Raw genomic sequence first — 12,759 nt, 5'->3', positions numbered from 1 at the left:
ACAATTAGGTAAAGATATCATTTGGTATCCTTTTTTTTGTGGAGTATGCCCAGTTTATTTGACAAGTAATGTCATGAGAATTTTCTCATTACAGGATACTATGTTAGTAGAACCTTCAGAGATGAGAACCGACTGACATCTCATTTTTTTTTTTTTTTTTTGGCCAGTCCTGGGCCTTGGACTCAGGGCCTGAGCACTGTCCCTGGCTTCTTCCCGCTCAAGGCTAGCACTCTGCCACTTGAGCCACAGCGCCGCTTCTGGCCGTTTTCTGTATATGTGGTGCTGGGGAATCGAACCTAGGGCCTCGTGTATCCGAGGCAGGCACTCTTGCCACTAGGCTATATCCCCAGCCCGACATCTCATTTTTTTGTGAATCAATTTTTTTGTGGATCAATTGAGGCCTTTCAATAAAGGATTACAGGGTGTAACTATTATGAAAAAGAGCCCTAATCAGTTCAAACAACTCTTCTTTGCACAGTTGAGCATTCTTTACAGCTTTAAGCCCTGGGTGCAGACAATAGAGATTGACAAAGTTGGTGGAGATGAGGGAGTTTGGATCAACAGGGATGCTTATGAGTTAAATGCAAATCATTTTTCATTCAAACATCTTACAGTGCAAGCTCATATGGAAAATACAGCCCAGAAAAAGCTCTCTTATTTGGTAGAGACTAATAGAGATATTAAGACACAGGATCTTACCGAACAGCTGCACTGGGTGCACTGATTGGGTTGTCGGTTCTGAAAGAGCCCTTCAGCCACGAACAGCTCTCCATGCTGGTAAGTGGTCCCATTGTACTCACATGACTTACTGGTAACTTTATTGTTCACTGGGGGTAAGGAGTCTTCTGGAACAGGGTGTAGAAAACACACACAAAGTATTGGTTGTCATCATTGCAAATAATTTCATAAATCCCAACAGCAGATGGGGCTGCTCTATATGAGGGAGTTCAAAGACAATCCTGGGCAATGATTTTAGATAACATCAAACAGAGACCAGCAGCTGATATTACCTATCCAACCACCTTTCATTTATGGAGGATGTATTGATAACCTACTGTGTAACAGGTACTGTAATAGCACTAGAGAGAGAAGAGAGAACAAGGCTTTTGTCTTGGTGAAGCTAATAGTCCTAGATGGATGTTATTAACTTGCCGGAAGGATGGAGTCCACACTGTTTCTATTGAGTCCTTCTTGGACTCCCTTAAATGAGCAACTGTTGACTGTATATAAAACTATCCTAGAAGGGTTTGTCCCCATTCATATTTAAATTACTTGTCATATGCTTGCATGTTTGTTTTGGCATGTGGAGTTTTTGCTTATTGTTAGTCCTGCCACCAAAATTGTGCCGCCCTCCTCATTTCCACCTGTTGAAGTTCTGTGTGATTAAGGCTCAGCTCACATTTCCTTTCCTCTACAAAGTATCTAAATAACTCCAGCCCATAATCTGGATGTCTTAAGGCATATCATGTCAGAAGAATACAAATCTATCACTTGAATATTATAGGAACTGACATTTGTGAATTGTACTAGCCTAGCAAACTATATACAAAGACTTTATTATTATTATTATTATTATTATTATTATTGAGATTCTTAACAGTCCAATAAATCAAGTAGGATAGATTCCTTCCTTTATTTTCTATTTGAAGGAAGCAATTATTATATTGAGAGACTTATATGAACTCAAAGCCAGGAAATGGTGAAGAGGGAATCAGAATCTGGTCTTCTGGTTCTAAACTTCACCTTTTGTCAATATATTTATGTGTATGTATGTGTGTATATATATTAATGTTTGGTAATTAAAACTCTACATGTCTCTTCACTCCATCGAATGTAGCACAGGGTTGCTATACAACAAAATGTCAAGTATTCAGTGAGTTAATTCTGGAAATGATCTCTAGAAAACTTTTTTCTAGTTACGCAATAAGATATTCTATTTAGGATGGAATGCTTAATTACAACTTGAGAGTTTTCTTGCTATTTTAATCATCCATTGGAGAGCTTTCCCATCTTTTTGATCATCTACTCCTGACTGGTGCTCTTTCATTGCTCCTGTGTGTGAACCAACCACCCCTAAGAGAATAAGTTCAGAATTCCCTGGCTCACACTTCTTGTGTCCAGTGGTCTCACTCCAGCCCCCTTATCCTCAGGTCACCGCTACAAACACTGATCATTGGCTTCTCAGATTCTTTTTTTTCTTCTTATTTATTGTCAAAGTGATGTACCGAGAGGTTACAGTTGCATACATTAGGCCTTGGGTACATTTCTTGTACTGTTTGTTACCTCCTCACTCATTCCCCCTTTCCCCTCCCCCTTTCCCTCTCTCCACATGAGTTGTTCAGTTGGTTTACACCAAACAGTTTTGCAAGTATTGCTTTTGTAGTCGTTTGTCTTTTTATCCTTTGTCTCTCGATTTTGATATTCCCTTTCACTTTCCTAGTTCTAATACCAGTATATACAGTTTCCAATGTACTCAGATAAGATACAGTGATAGTGCAGGTACAAACACAAGAAGGAGATACAAGAGGATCATCAACAATAGAAGCTACGGTTTCACATGGCATGTTGAAAGTGATTACAACAGTTGTATAACAGTCGTTTCCATAACATGGAGTTCATTTCACTTAGCATCATCTTATGCATTCATAAGGGCACAGCTATTAGGCTCTTGTGATCCTCTGCTGTGACTAGCCTAAACCTGTGCTACTTATTCCCTAGGAGGGAGACCATAGAGCCCCTCAGTACATGAATGGATCAGGAAAATGTGGTACATATACACAATGGAATTTTATGCCTCTATCAGAAAGAATGACATTTCCCCATTCGTAAGGAAATGGAAGGACTTAGAAAAAATTATACCAAGTGAAGTGAGCTAGACCCAAAGAAATATGGACTCTATGGTCTCCCTCATAGAGAATAATTAGCACAGGTTTAGGCTAGTCACATCAGAGGATCACAAGAGCATAATAGCTATGCCCTTATGAATGCATAAGATAATGCTAAGTCAAATGAACTCCATGTTATGGAAACTACTGTTATATCTAGAAAACTTTTCAATGGGTTTCCTTAAGGACACACTGCACGTGAGCACATGTACACAAACTTACACAAGTATACACATACCTATGCATACATACACGTGTACATATCACATAATGATCAGTATGTCCTAAGACTGAACTAACAACAGATATTAGCAGAGCTGGAAAAATACAATTGTTTAAAATTATTTTCAAAATATATTGAAAACAATAAAGGCTAATAATAAAAATGTCATCATCAAGATATAACAGTAGTTCATATTTCTTATTGTGCCACATCCAACTATGAGTGCTACTGTATACAATATTTCACTCGCTTTTACAATTTTAATGTAGACCTGATATGCCCATTTTGCAGCTGATGAAACTAGTATTTTAAAAAAAAAATTAGAATGTTGTAACCTAAAGGACCTAGAAAAATAGACAGCACATTTTTCTCTAGCTTTACTAGTTCGGGTAATCATTGTACATTATGTTATATAAGTTGATCTACAGTTAATTTCCAAGTAACTCATTTTTTCACATTACCTATTCATGATCATTATGGCATGTAGAACACCAAATAATTTTACCTCAAAAAGGAGAAGCCTTCAGTCCAAGAAAGAGTTTAACTCAAATTAATTGAACCTTTGTCTGAGCTAGCAGTCTGTGCTCCTGCATGTGGGTGCCTACCACGTAAACAGACAGCTGTAGCTGGTAGAGATGAGTGAGAGCCATCAGAGAGGACATAAGAAGGGCTATTTGCCCCCTGGGCTCTAATTATTCCAAATTTCACTATTTTGTGGTAAAGGAAAAATACAACGACCTACAAAATAATATTTACCATGGCTCTTAAAGGAGTTGGCACATCTTTGCAATAAAAATATTTGGAAATATTTTGCCTCAGAAGAATGTAGATTGATTTTTGTTCTGGCCTTCTACTAAAGTATCAGCGGTAAGACAATCATAGGATGATGTTTTCTGCTGGAAATATGACATTGAGAGCCTTTCTTGCAGTAGTCTTCTAAGTAACCTCACACTGGAGTCTATAAATCTACTCAACAGAAGACAAGTGTAAGCAAAAGACAAGACGACAAACAAGAATCAAAGAGAAAGACAGCAATAATGGTCAAGCTTGCAGCTACTCTTACGTACTAAACTTATTGTGACATTTCATTTCTTATATTATTCTTTTAGCATCCCTAACAGTGTAGAGGAAAGAATTGTGAAAATAAGGCTACTGATACCACAAAATATTTGTCCCTTGTCAAATAACTCCTCCATATGAGAGCCAACTCAGAAATATGGTTTTTCTGTCTACAAGTGTGTGGTGTTTTCACAGAACAGATATTAACACTTCAGAATAGGATCACTGAGTTAGCTACCTTGGGTACAAATTACTCCAAACCTTGTAACAAGCTCTTTTACCTCACTGCCTCATTGGGGATGGATTTTTTTTCTAAGAATGGGGTATGAGTCTCAGATCTCCCCTGAATCTATAGAGGGCCAATACAGCATATTTGCAAACCACGGAACCAAGGAAAGCCACCTCAATCCACCCTCCTCTACCCTATTTCTTCCCACATTTTCCGAGGTGGCTGGGCTTCTAACCAACTATCCTTGGAACACATTTGGTGTTACTGGCCCAAAACTGTCAGAAAATCAATCTAAAGCCAAGCTGGCTCCAGGATCCCTCAGGAGAATAAATACTACAACAAAAATGACCATGCACATTCCTTCTACCCTCCCTTGCCCTTTGCGTTTCTAGTCTAGTTATTGCAAGGTAGTAACAACTAAGTGGAAGGAGGAAATACATCATGAGAGAAGCCATTTCATACAGATAGAATGGGAAAGAAGCAGTTTTTCTCCCCATGTGGGAGATGATAATTATATTTGTGTGTATACATATATACAGAACTAGAGGTGCTCAGAAAATACTCCTTATCCTACATGTCTCTTACTACCTTTTCCTCTAACTGCTTCTTGAAATGCGACTAGTATAGATGCATCCCTTTGTGTTAAATGGTTGCCATTTTGCAATCAGATTTTGCAATCCCAAAATTTTCATGAGAGACTACCCACTGTCACTAACATCATAGGCTTTTTCCCCGTCATAGTGCCTAGTAAATTATACTAATAAGTCTGTGGTCTTACCCCACTTCCTTTGGTACATCATTCTTTCCATGCCTGCCACTACCTTTGTTCCTACTCTCTGATATTCATGCTGGTTGTTCTTTTCCCCACTCTCTCAATCCTCAAGTTGCAATGTTCTTAGTGGAACTGTTCAGTCTGAACGTCAGGAGACAAGTTCAATCTGAATGTCAGGAGACCAACCAGCTCCCAGCTCAAGGATCTGTTGCCAATTTTGCTATTGACCATATCCTCCCTTCTCTTGCCATTGCTACCATTACTCTAATTTCTACTTTACGTTGGATGGCTGAGCCTGAATCTAACTTTTGTCTGCTTCTCTAATATTTCATTGATAGCATTCTAGAATATTGTCGGGCTACCTGAAACATTGTAATGGAGGGAAAATAGTAATGGACATGAAGGTAAAGGTTTGAAAGAGGTTATGTTCTGTAGAATCCAGAAATAGGGGGAGTAGAATGTCAAAAGAGCTAAAAGGAGGACATGACATAGGGCTCTGTTTGCACATGTTTTTCTTAACCCCATATGTTATGATGATGAAAGATAAAAGAATTAAGCTTGATCATTGGGGTTTACAAACATTGGTTTTGGGGTTCCAAATGTTGTGATTTGGGTGTCTGTCTTCCCCTAAAGTCATAAGTTGAAATTCTAGCCCTTAAGAAGTTCATAGGAGGAGACAGGACTTTCTGGGCATATTTAAATTACAAAAATTCTACTATCAAGGGACTAGTGCCCTTACCAGAGACCTATCAGTAGACACAGGAGATATGTTTACTCATTAATGCAATGATTGGTTATGTAGTTTTATATATGAATGGGTAATCTCTCTATGCTGATATATAAAAATATATTATGCACTGAAGACAGTAATAAGGCATAAAGTGATTTTCACAGTATACTACATTTTATGTGTAAAAGTAGAGTATATATTCATATTTTTAATATTTTCCTAAATAAAACCTGGAAAGATATGGAAGAAAGTATTAATAATTATGGAAGAACTACATAATGTGTATATGTGTGTATGATAAAAACTGTGCAGTTGTGGGATAGAGGTAAATTAGATATTTATTGCATACTGTTCTATATGTAAGCATACCTACATAATCATGTCTACATGAAGTTACATATACATTCATATTCTTCAATGATACAAATACGTTTCTCATTAAAGATTAATTCAGGGCTGGGGATATAGCCTAGTGGCAAGAGTGCCTGCCTCGGATACACGAGGCCCTAGGTTCGATTCCCCAGCACCACATATACAGAAAACGGCCAGAAGCGGCGCTGTGGCTCAAGTGGCAGAGTGCTAGCCTTGAGCAGGAAGAAGCCAGGGACAGTGCTCAGGCCCTGAGTCCAAGGCCCAGGACTGGCCAAAAAAAAAAAAAAAAAAAAAAAAAAGATTAATTCAAAGGATTACCAGAGTGGCTCAAATGGTAGAGTACCTACTTAATTGGGCTCTGAGTTCAGTCTCTAGTACTTCCAGAAAAAAAATTAAATTTGAAGATCATATTTGAGAAATTTTTATGTGAAAGGCCATGGGCTAGACTTGATGGTTATTTTTGGGTCCCACTAATGCTACATAATCAATTCTATGAAGCTTGTCATTTGAAGCCTATTTCTATTCCTACTAGTGGGACAGACCCTAACTATGGCTCTGTTCTTAATTTTATTTCCTTAGGGGGTTCTCTTGTACTGAGGAATCCATGAGGAAAGTGGGGGCTGTTACGTTGCTTTTCACAATATTTTAAAGTCACTGTGTAAACTGTGGGTAGCTTTTAAGCCTTTGTGTAAATGGGAAAGAAAGAAGACAAATAAGGATGCTAATATGACTTCTGACAGAAAGATGCTCTAGTAGTGAAGGGGCACATGGGTCCTGCATTGTGGTCATGCCAAATCAGAGCACACAGCAGGTATGCAACTCATCTTACAGAATGAATGAATCCCATACAGTAGAGATGAGTAGTTTCCCTACAAAAATTCATGGTCTGAAACCAGATAAGTTTGGATAGGTTTTTCTTTAGGATACTCAATGAGTCCAAATGAGTCTATCACCTGAACTGGTTACTTACCATGTAGATTCTTCTGCTACTTCAAATTCTATCATTTATAGTTTTGCCTCTTGATGTGATGACATAATTAGCTTTGCTTTCTTTGGTCATAAAGCAAAGACTTCTCCAGTCCCTCACACTAAGTTCCTACCAGTAGTCCTTAGTATTAATTTCATTAATTCATATTAGATACTGGGGGAAGACAACATTTTAAATGGTATTGTTTTTAGTCAGATGTATTGGTGAATGTCTATAATTCTACCATGTAGGAGGCTGAGGTAGGAATATTGGATCACAAGTTACAGGCCACCTTTGGCAATATAGTGAAGGCCTGTCTAAAACAAAGCAAAAAAAACCCAAAAACTAAAACAGAACAAAATGGGGGTTTTTATAGGTCCTTACATTGTGACATGGTCCATGTACGCTTTCTATATAATGAGGCTGTAGTGCACATACCAAAGAGTGTGGCAATTTCTACAACTTCCCAGAATTATGACTTGTGCTGAAAATACAGATGTAAAGAGCTATCCTAGCAGGAAGAAAGGTCTTACCTCAGACTGTCCCAATTGGATTCAAACTTCAGCTCTACCAAGAATTAGTTATTCCTTATTAGCTAAGAGAACAAGTTAAAATATCTCCTTCATCTATAAAATGGGGATGATAATAGTTCCAGTGTCATAGGTTGTGATGAACAAAGAAGATATACAATATGCTTAGCATAATACTGGGTATATATTAATGTTAAATAAATGTAATTATTGTTATATCACTACTGGTTGTAAACCATGGAGTTCTGGAAAGGCTGAATGCAGGCTGATAAAGGAATCACTGTGGTGCTGCCTGGTTCTTACAGCTAGCATAGTTCTCTCACACTGGAAGACCCTGCCTCTGTAGAAGGCCTGCACTGAACACCAAAGTTGCAATGACAGTGAAATGAGAGAAGCCATTCATTGAATGCAGATGCCTAGCGCAAAGTGAGCTGGGAGAGCTCTGCTTCAGAGAAATGCAAATTACATAGCCTTAGGAAAGTTTTATGTAGAGAATGCGCTGATTCTGTCTGATTACCTCTCTAAATGGCTAGAATCACCCACCTCTGAGAAGCTCTAAGTATACCCTTATATGGAATGTTGAGGAGAACCTTCCCTAGATGGAAAAGTTCTGCTGCTACCTGACCTTATACCTGAATATGTCCATATAAGGTTAGCTTTTGTTAAGGTTTGGTGTAGTCTTTAAAAACTTTGTGTAAGCTCTGCGCTGGGCTGCAGATCTTTGAGACAGGAGTCCATCTGCAGATACCAGCCTCCAATAAAGACTCCAAATTCAACTTCTCAAACTATGGCTTGTCTGTTTTCTCCTGACTGGATTCCCAGATGGATTCACCTAACAACAAGAGTTGTATTATATTAGAAGAGCTGTATTGTGTTAGAAATTCTCAGCACCTGCAACTCAGTGACAATCTTTGTTTTTACTCCCATAAAGTAAAACATTGCTTCACTGACCTATAGAATTATCTCACAAATTGCCAGATCCTGAGGGTGAATGGACAGTTCTTACATCCTTGTGTGCTGGGGCACTAGATGGTAGTCCAGATATTAGCTGACACCATTTACTCCATCTCCCACATCAGCAGGGGTGAGGGTTCAGGGGAAAACCAGGTGTTGCTTCTTAAGCTCAGCATTAGTTCTCAGGCCAGAGACATTAACCAAACCCATGCAATAGATTCTGTTTTGGATTTCCTGAAGACTCAAACAAGTGGATTTATGTGTCAGAAATTTCACAACTGTGACCTTATGTTGATGACTTATTCTAAATACAAGAAAGAAAAAGAGTGTTGATCTCCTGAGCCAATAGATACACTGTATTTCACCCATTATTCCCAATCTCTTCTGCTGCATGCTTTCCTCTTTCTAGAAGGACTGAACAAAAATGAACACTGACTGGTTAAACATTCATTTTTGTTTTGAGTCAGTATCTGAGATGCTTTTCAGAGAGAACAATATAATTTAGAGTTTAGGATTCTTTCCATTTCTCCTTTCTCCCACTTTCCTGCTTTCATGGCTCAGCTTGAGCGTCACATCCTAAAGGAAGCTTCACCTATCTCTGCACATTATCTTCTGTTTAGGGGAAGGGAAACAAGAGCAGATGGCTTTTGCCATGGTAGAGCTTCCCATGTTGACTCTGTCTCTAACCTGCTTTTTTTGCCAGTCCTGGGGCTTGAACTCAGGGCCTGGGCACTATCCCTGAGCTTCTTTTGCTCAAATCTAGCACTCTACTACTTGAGCCACAGCACCACTTCTGACTTTTTTCTATGTATGTGGTACTGAAGAATCAAACCCTGGACTTCATTCATGCTAGGCAAGCACTCTACCACTAAGCCACATTCCCAGCCCTACCTGCTTTTTTCTCTGCTCCCCCAGAATGCTTGATGTGTCCCCAGGTTCGGGCATTACTTAGATGAGGATCTCATCTTTCCAGATTTGTAAAAATTCATAGTCATGAGTACAGAAGACTGGGGCAATGCACTAATAGAGAACAAGGTACTGAAAGATAGGAACAAAATAATGAGATGCATTTTGTACCCTCTAAGATGACTATAATAAAAAGACAATAATAATGACAAATCTTATCGTGGATGTATAGAAATTGGACCCCTAACATAGAGCTTGTGTGAATGTAAAAATGTAAAATGTTCCTGCTCCATTACAAAACAGTCTGGCATCTCCTCAAAAAGTGACACAGAGAGAAAACATAAGAATCAGGTATTTTGTCTGTAATCCCATCTACTCAGGAGGTAGAGAAAAGGAGAGAGTTTGAGGTCAACCTGGCCAAAAATGTGATTGTAGGTAAAATTGTGGTCTGAGGCCAGCAAAAACTGCACCATCATCTAAAAAATAATCTAAAGCAATGGCTCAAGTGGCAGAGGTCTTGACTAGCAAGCATGAGGCCTTGAGTTCCAACTCTAATACTACCAAAAACAAAAGAATCAATGATTCCACTTAGGTATATACTTAAAGTATCACATTGTTTCTCTCATTTGTAGAACTTAGGGTGGAAGAAAACGAAAACAAAATTATGGAGAGAGAGATTGGTACTGGAGAGGTAGAAAGGACATGGAAAATAGGAGGAATACAAGAGGAACAGTGAATGAATATGATCAAAATACATTGTATGCATGTTATGGGAATGACAAAATGAAACTCCTTACTATATATAATCAGTGTGAAAAAAGAATTGACAAGAGAATGTATATCCATTCAGTGCAGTAATATTCAGTAATATCTTATGAACCTTAGCAACATGCTAAGTGAATAAAGTCACAAAAATATCACATTGCATGATCCCATTGAGATGAAATTATCAGAAGTCCTAAATCTTGTAGAGACAGAAAGTAGACTAGTGGATGCCAGGAAGTGGAGTGACTGTTAGTAAAGTATAACTAGAATGTGTCTATAAATCTAAAAATGAATCCAATGGCTAGTGAAAGACAAACAATTACACTTGGACATGATTAATTAAACAGTACTCTAAGCATCATACAGTGAGAACATAGGAGGATATTCTTAGGAGAGGATTACAATGGCTCAGTAGCTATGTGGATATGACCATATAAAATGATGCTTATTGAAATAAACTCCAAGAAATGGGCACAAGAGGTTTTTTAAAATTGTACTGTTTGCAGTTCTTTCTTTATTTTTCCTTTGGTTTGTTCCCTGTTGTCAATGTTTCTTTTATTTCTGTACCCTTTGTCTTGTATATAAGCTTATCGACTTTAGGGAAGGGAAGAGGAATCACAGAAACTGTGGGACAAAAGGTGAACCAGTTCAGCAGTGATACTCGCTAGGCACTATGTTGGAAATGAACTTTACAAACTTGGGGGCTGGGGAGGAGAGTTGAGAAGGGTAAGTGGGAGAAAATGAGGGAGGAGGTAAGACTATTAAAAAAGAAATGTGCTTATTACCTTATGAAATTGTAACCCCTCTGCGCATTACCTTTACAATAAAATTTAAATTAAAAAAGACTTCTTTGGAGATGGTGAAATATTCTGAGAAGAAAGAGTAGTAACTAGTTTCAATATCTTGTGATTATGCAAAAGTTGACTAGACCATGCACTTTAACAGGGTTAATTTTTATAACATGTGACTTATATCTCCATAAAGGTGGTACCTTATCTTAGAAACATCCTACAACACAGACATAAAGGCTGGTTAGCAGAATGGGGCAGGCCTCAACACAACAAAGATGCTTTATATGCTGGTGATGGAAAGGTGAAGAAGGGGACTGCATAAAAAGAAATGAAGAATCATAAGAGTAGAGAAAGGCAACACCAAGTACTTGATTTACATGGTGCCACTGGCTATGGATTGCCCCCTGGCCATAGGGCATCCACTTTGGGAGATGGGGTGTGTTTGCCTGAGTTAAAGGGGAAGATTGATGGGGGAGCAAACTTTCCATTAGAATTTTCAAGAAGATTCTGTGGCCCACATTTTCTACAATATTAGTGGCCTCTACTCCTGCCCAACCCACACTGGGGTTCCAGGCCAGGAAATTCTTGTAGTAGATTCAGCAAATCACTCTTCAGCTAAACATAGAGATACTACACTCTGTCCCAATCACGAAGGTGCCGAATGAGAGAAAACAGTCATCTGTTGCTCCAGCTGGATACTAGAAGAGGGCACAGAAAGCTCACATTCTGGGTTAATTCCAGTTTTCCCTTCTCATCCAGTCCCTATTTACGGGCTTTTCCATCCCACTTTTGTGATTATTTCAGCTGTTGTTAGTCAGTAGCTGACCCTACCTACTAATGTACCATTTTGCCAGGCAGATGGCTAGGAGAGCTGGCTGGTGGACAGGTCTTGTTTGAATAGAATCCACATCATTGAGAAGGGAGAAGTGTTTGTAGTATAAATTTGAGGAGCTTAGGGAAAAGAAGCATGTGTCCTTGGCTGGGTTGTGTTGCTGGCCCACTTTGTGATAAGTCATTGTTCTTTTGCATCTCTGGGTCTCAGTTTCTAAAGAACTTTCTGTGTGTATGTGTACTTGTTGGGACTAATCATTTCACTTGCTCCTACTTTTCAGTGAAATAATGTGGACAAATACAATTCTTTTTTGGAAAGGCTCAGAGAATGGAAAAGTAATATACTTCACAGGTCTCCAGCTTGCCACTAGCCTTCTATCTGAGCCAGAAAGTGATTTAGGATTGTGTCTGCTCTGGAAGTCCATTGTTTACAGTTGACTACATCCTTGTCAGCTTCTTCCAATTCATCAAAAACCCTCAGCTTGTGATTTGCTGTCTTTCAGGTAGCAGGTCCAATGGCAGTCATCTACCTACCTGTGGGCCTCCAGGGATGAAGCTACATGGACATAGCAGCATCACAGTATGAGCCAACATGAATATGAAGAACATCTCTAAGGCACTCCTGGGATTTAACTTTGTACTGAAGAATTCTCTACTGCCTGGTCCTTGGCCTTTCTGCATTTTTTTGTCAATTCTGCCCTGACTCATGCTAAAACCACTCACCCACACATAACTCTAATGGTCT

At 38.8% G+C, this 12,759-nt stretch overlaps 1 protein-coding gene across 4 annotated transcripts in view; it reads right to left on the bottom strand.

Moving 5' to 3' along the window:
• The window catches only part of Chrdl1 (chordin like 1), a 115,224-nt gene that overhangs the window by 40,456 nt on the left and 62,009 nt on the right, over window positions 1-12,759 (bottom strand). For 2 of the 4 annotated variants that reach the window (XM_048336194.1, XM_048336192.1), the window contains exon 5: window positions 700-845. In XM_048336194.1, the coding sequence (XP_048192151.1) occupies window positions 700-845 (146 nt within the window). The remainder of the gene's footprint in view (window positions 1-699; window positions 846-12,759) is intronic. The other 2 variants (XM_048336195.1, XM_048336193.1) reach the window with 1 other exon arrangement.

The sequence above is a fragment of the Perognathus longimembris genome, chromosome 28 (genome assembly GCF_023159225.1).
Source record: "Perognathus longimembris pacificus isolate PPM17 chromosome 28, ASM2315922v1, whole genome shotgun sequence".
Classification (NCBI taxonomy): Eukaryota; Metazoa; Chordata; class Mammalia; order Rodentia; family Heteromyidae; genus Perognathus; species Perognathus longimembris.
This window is presented reverse-complemented; position numbering and strand designations above follow the sequence as displayed.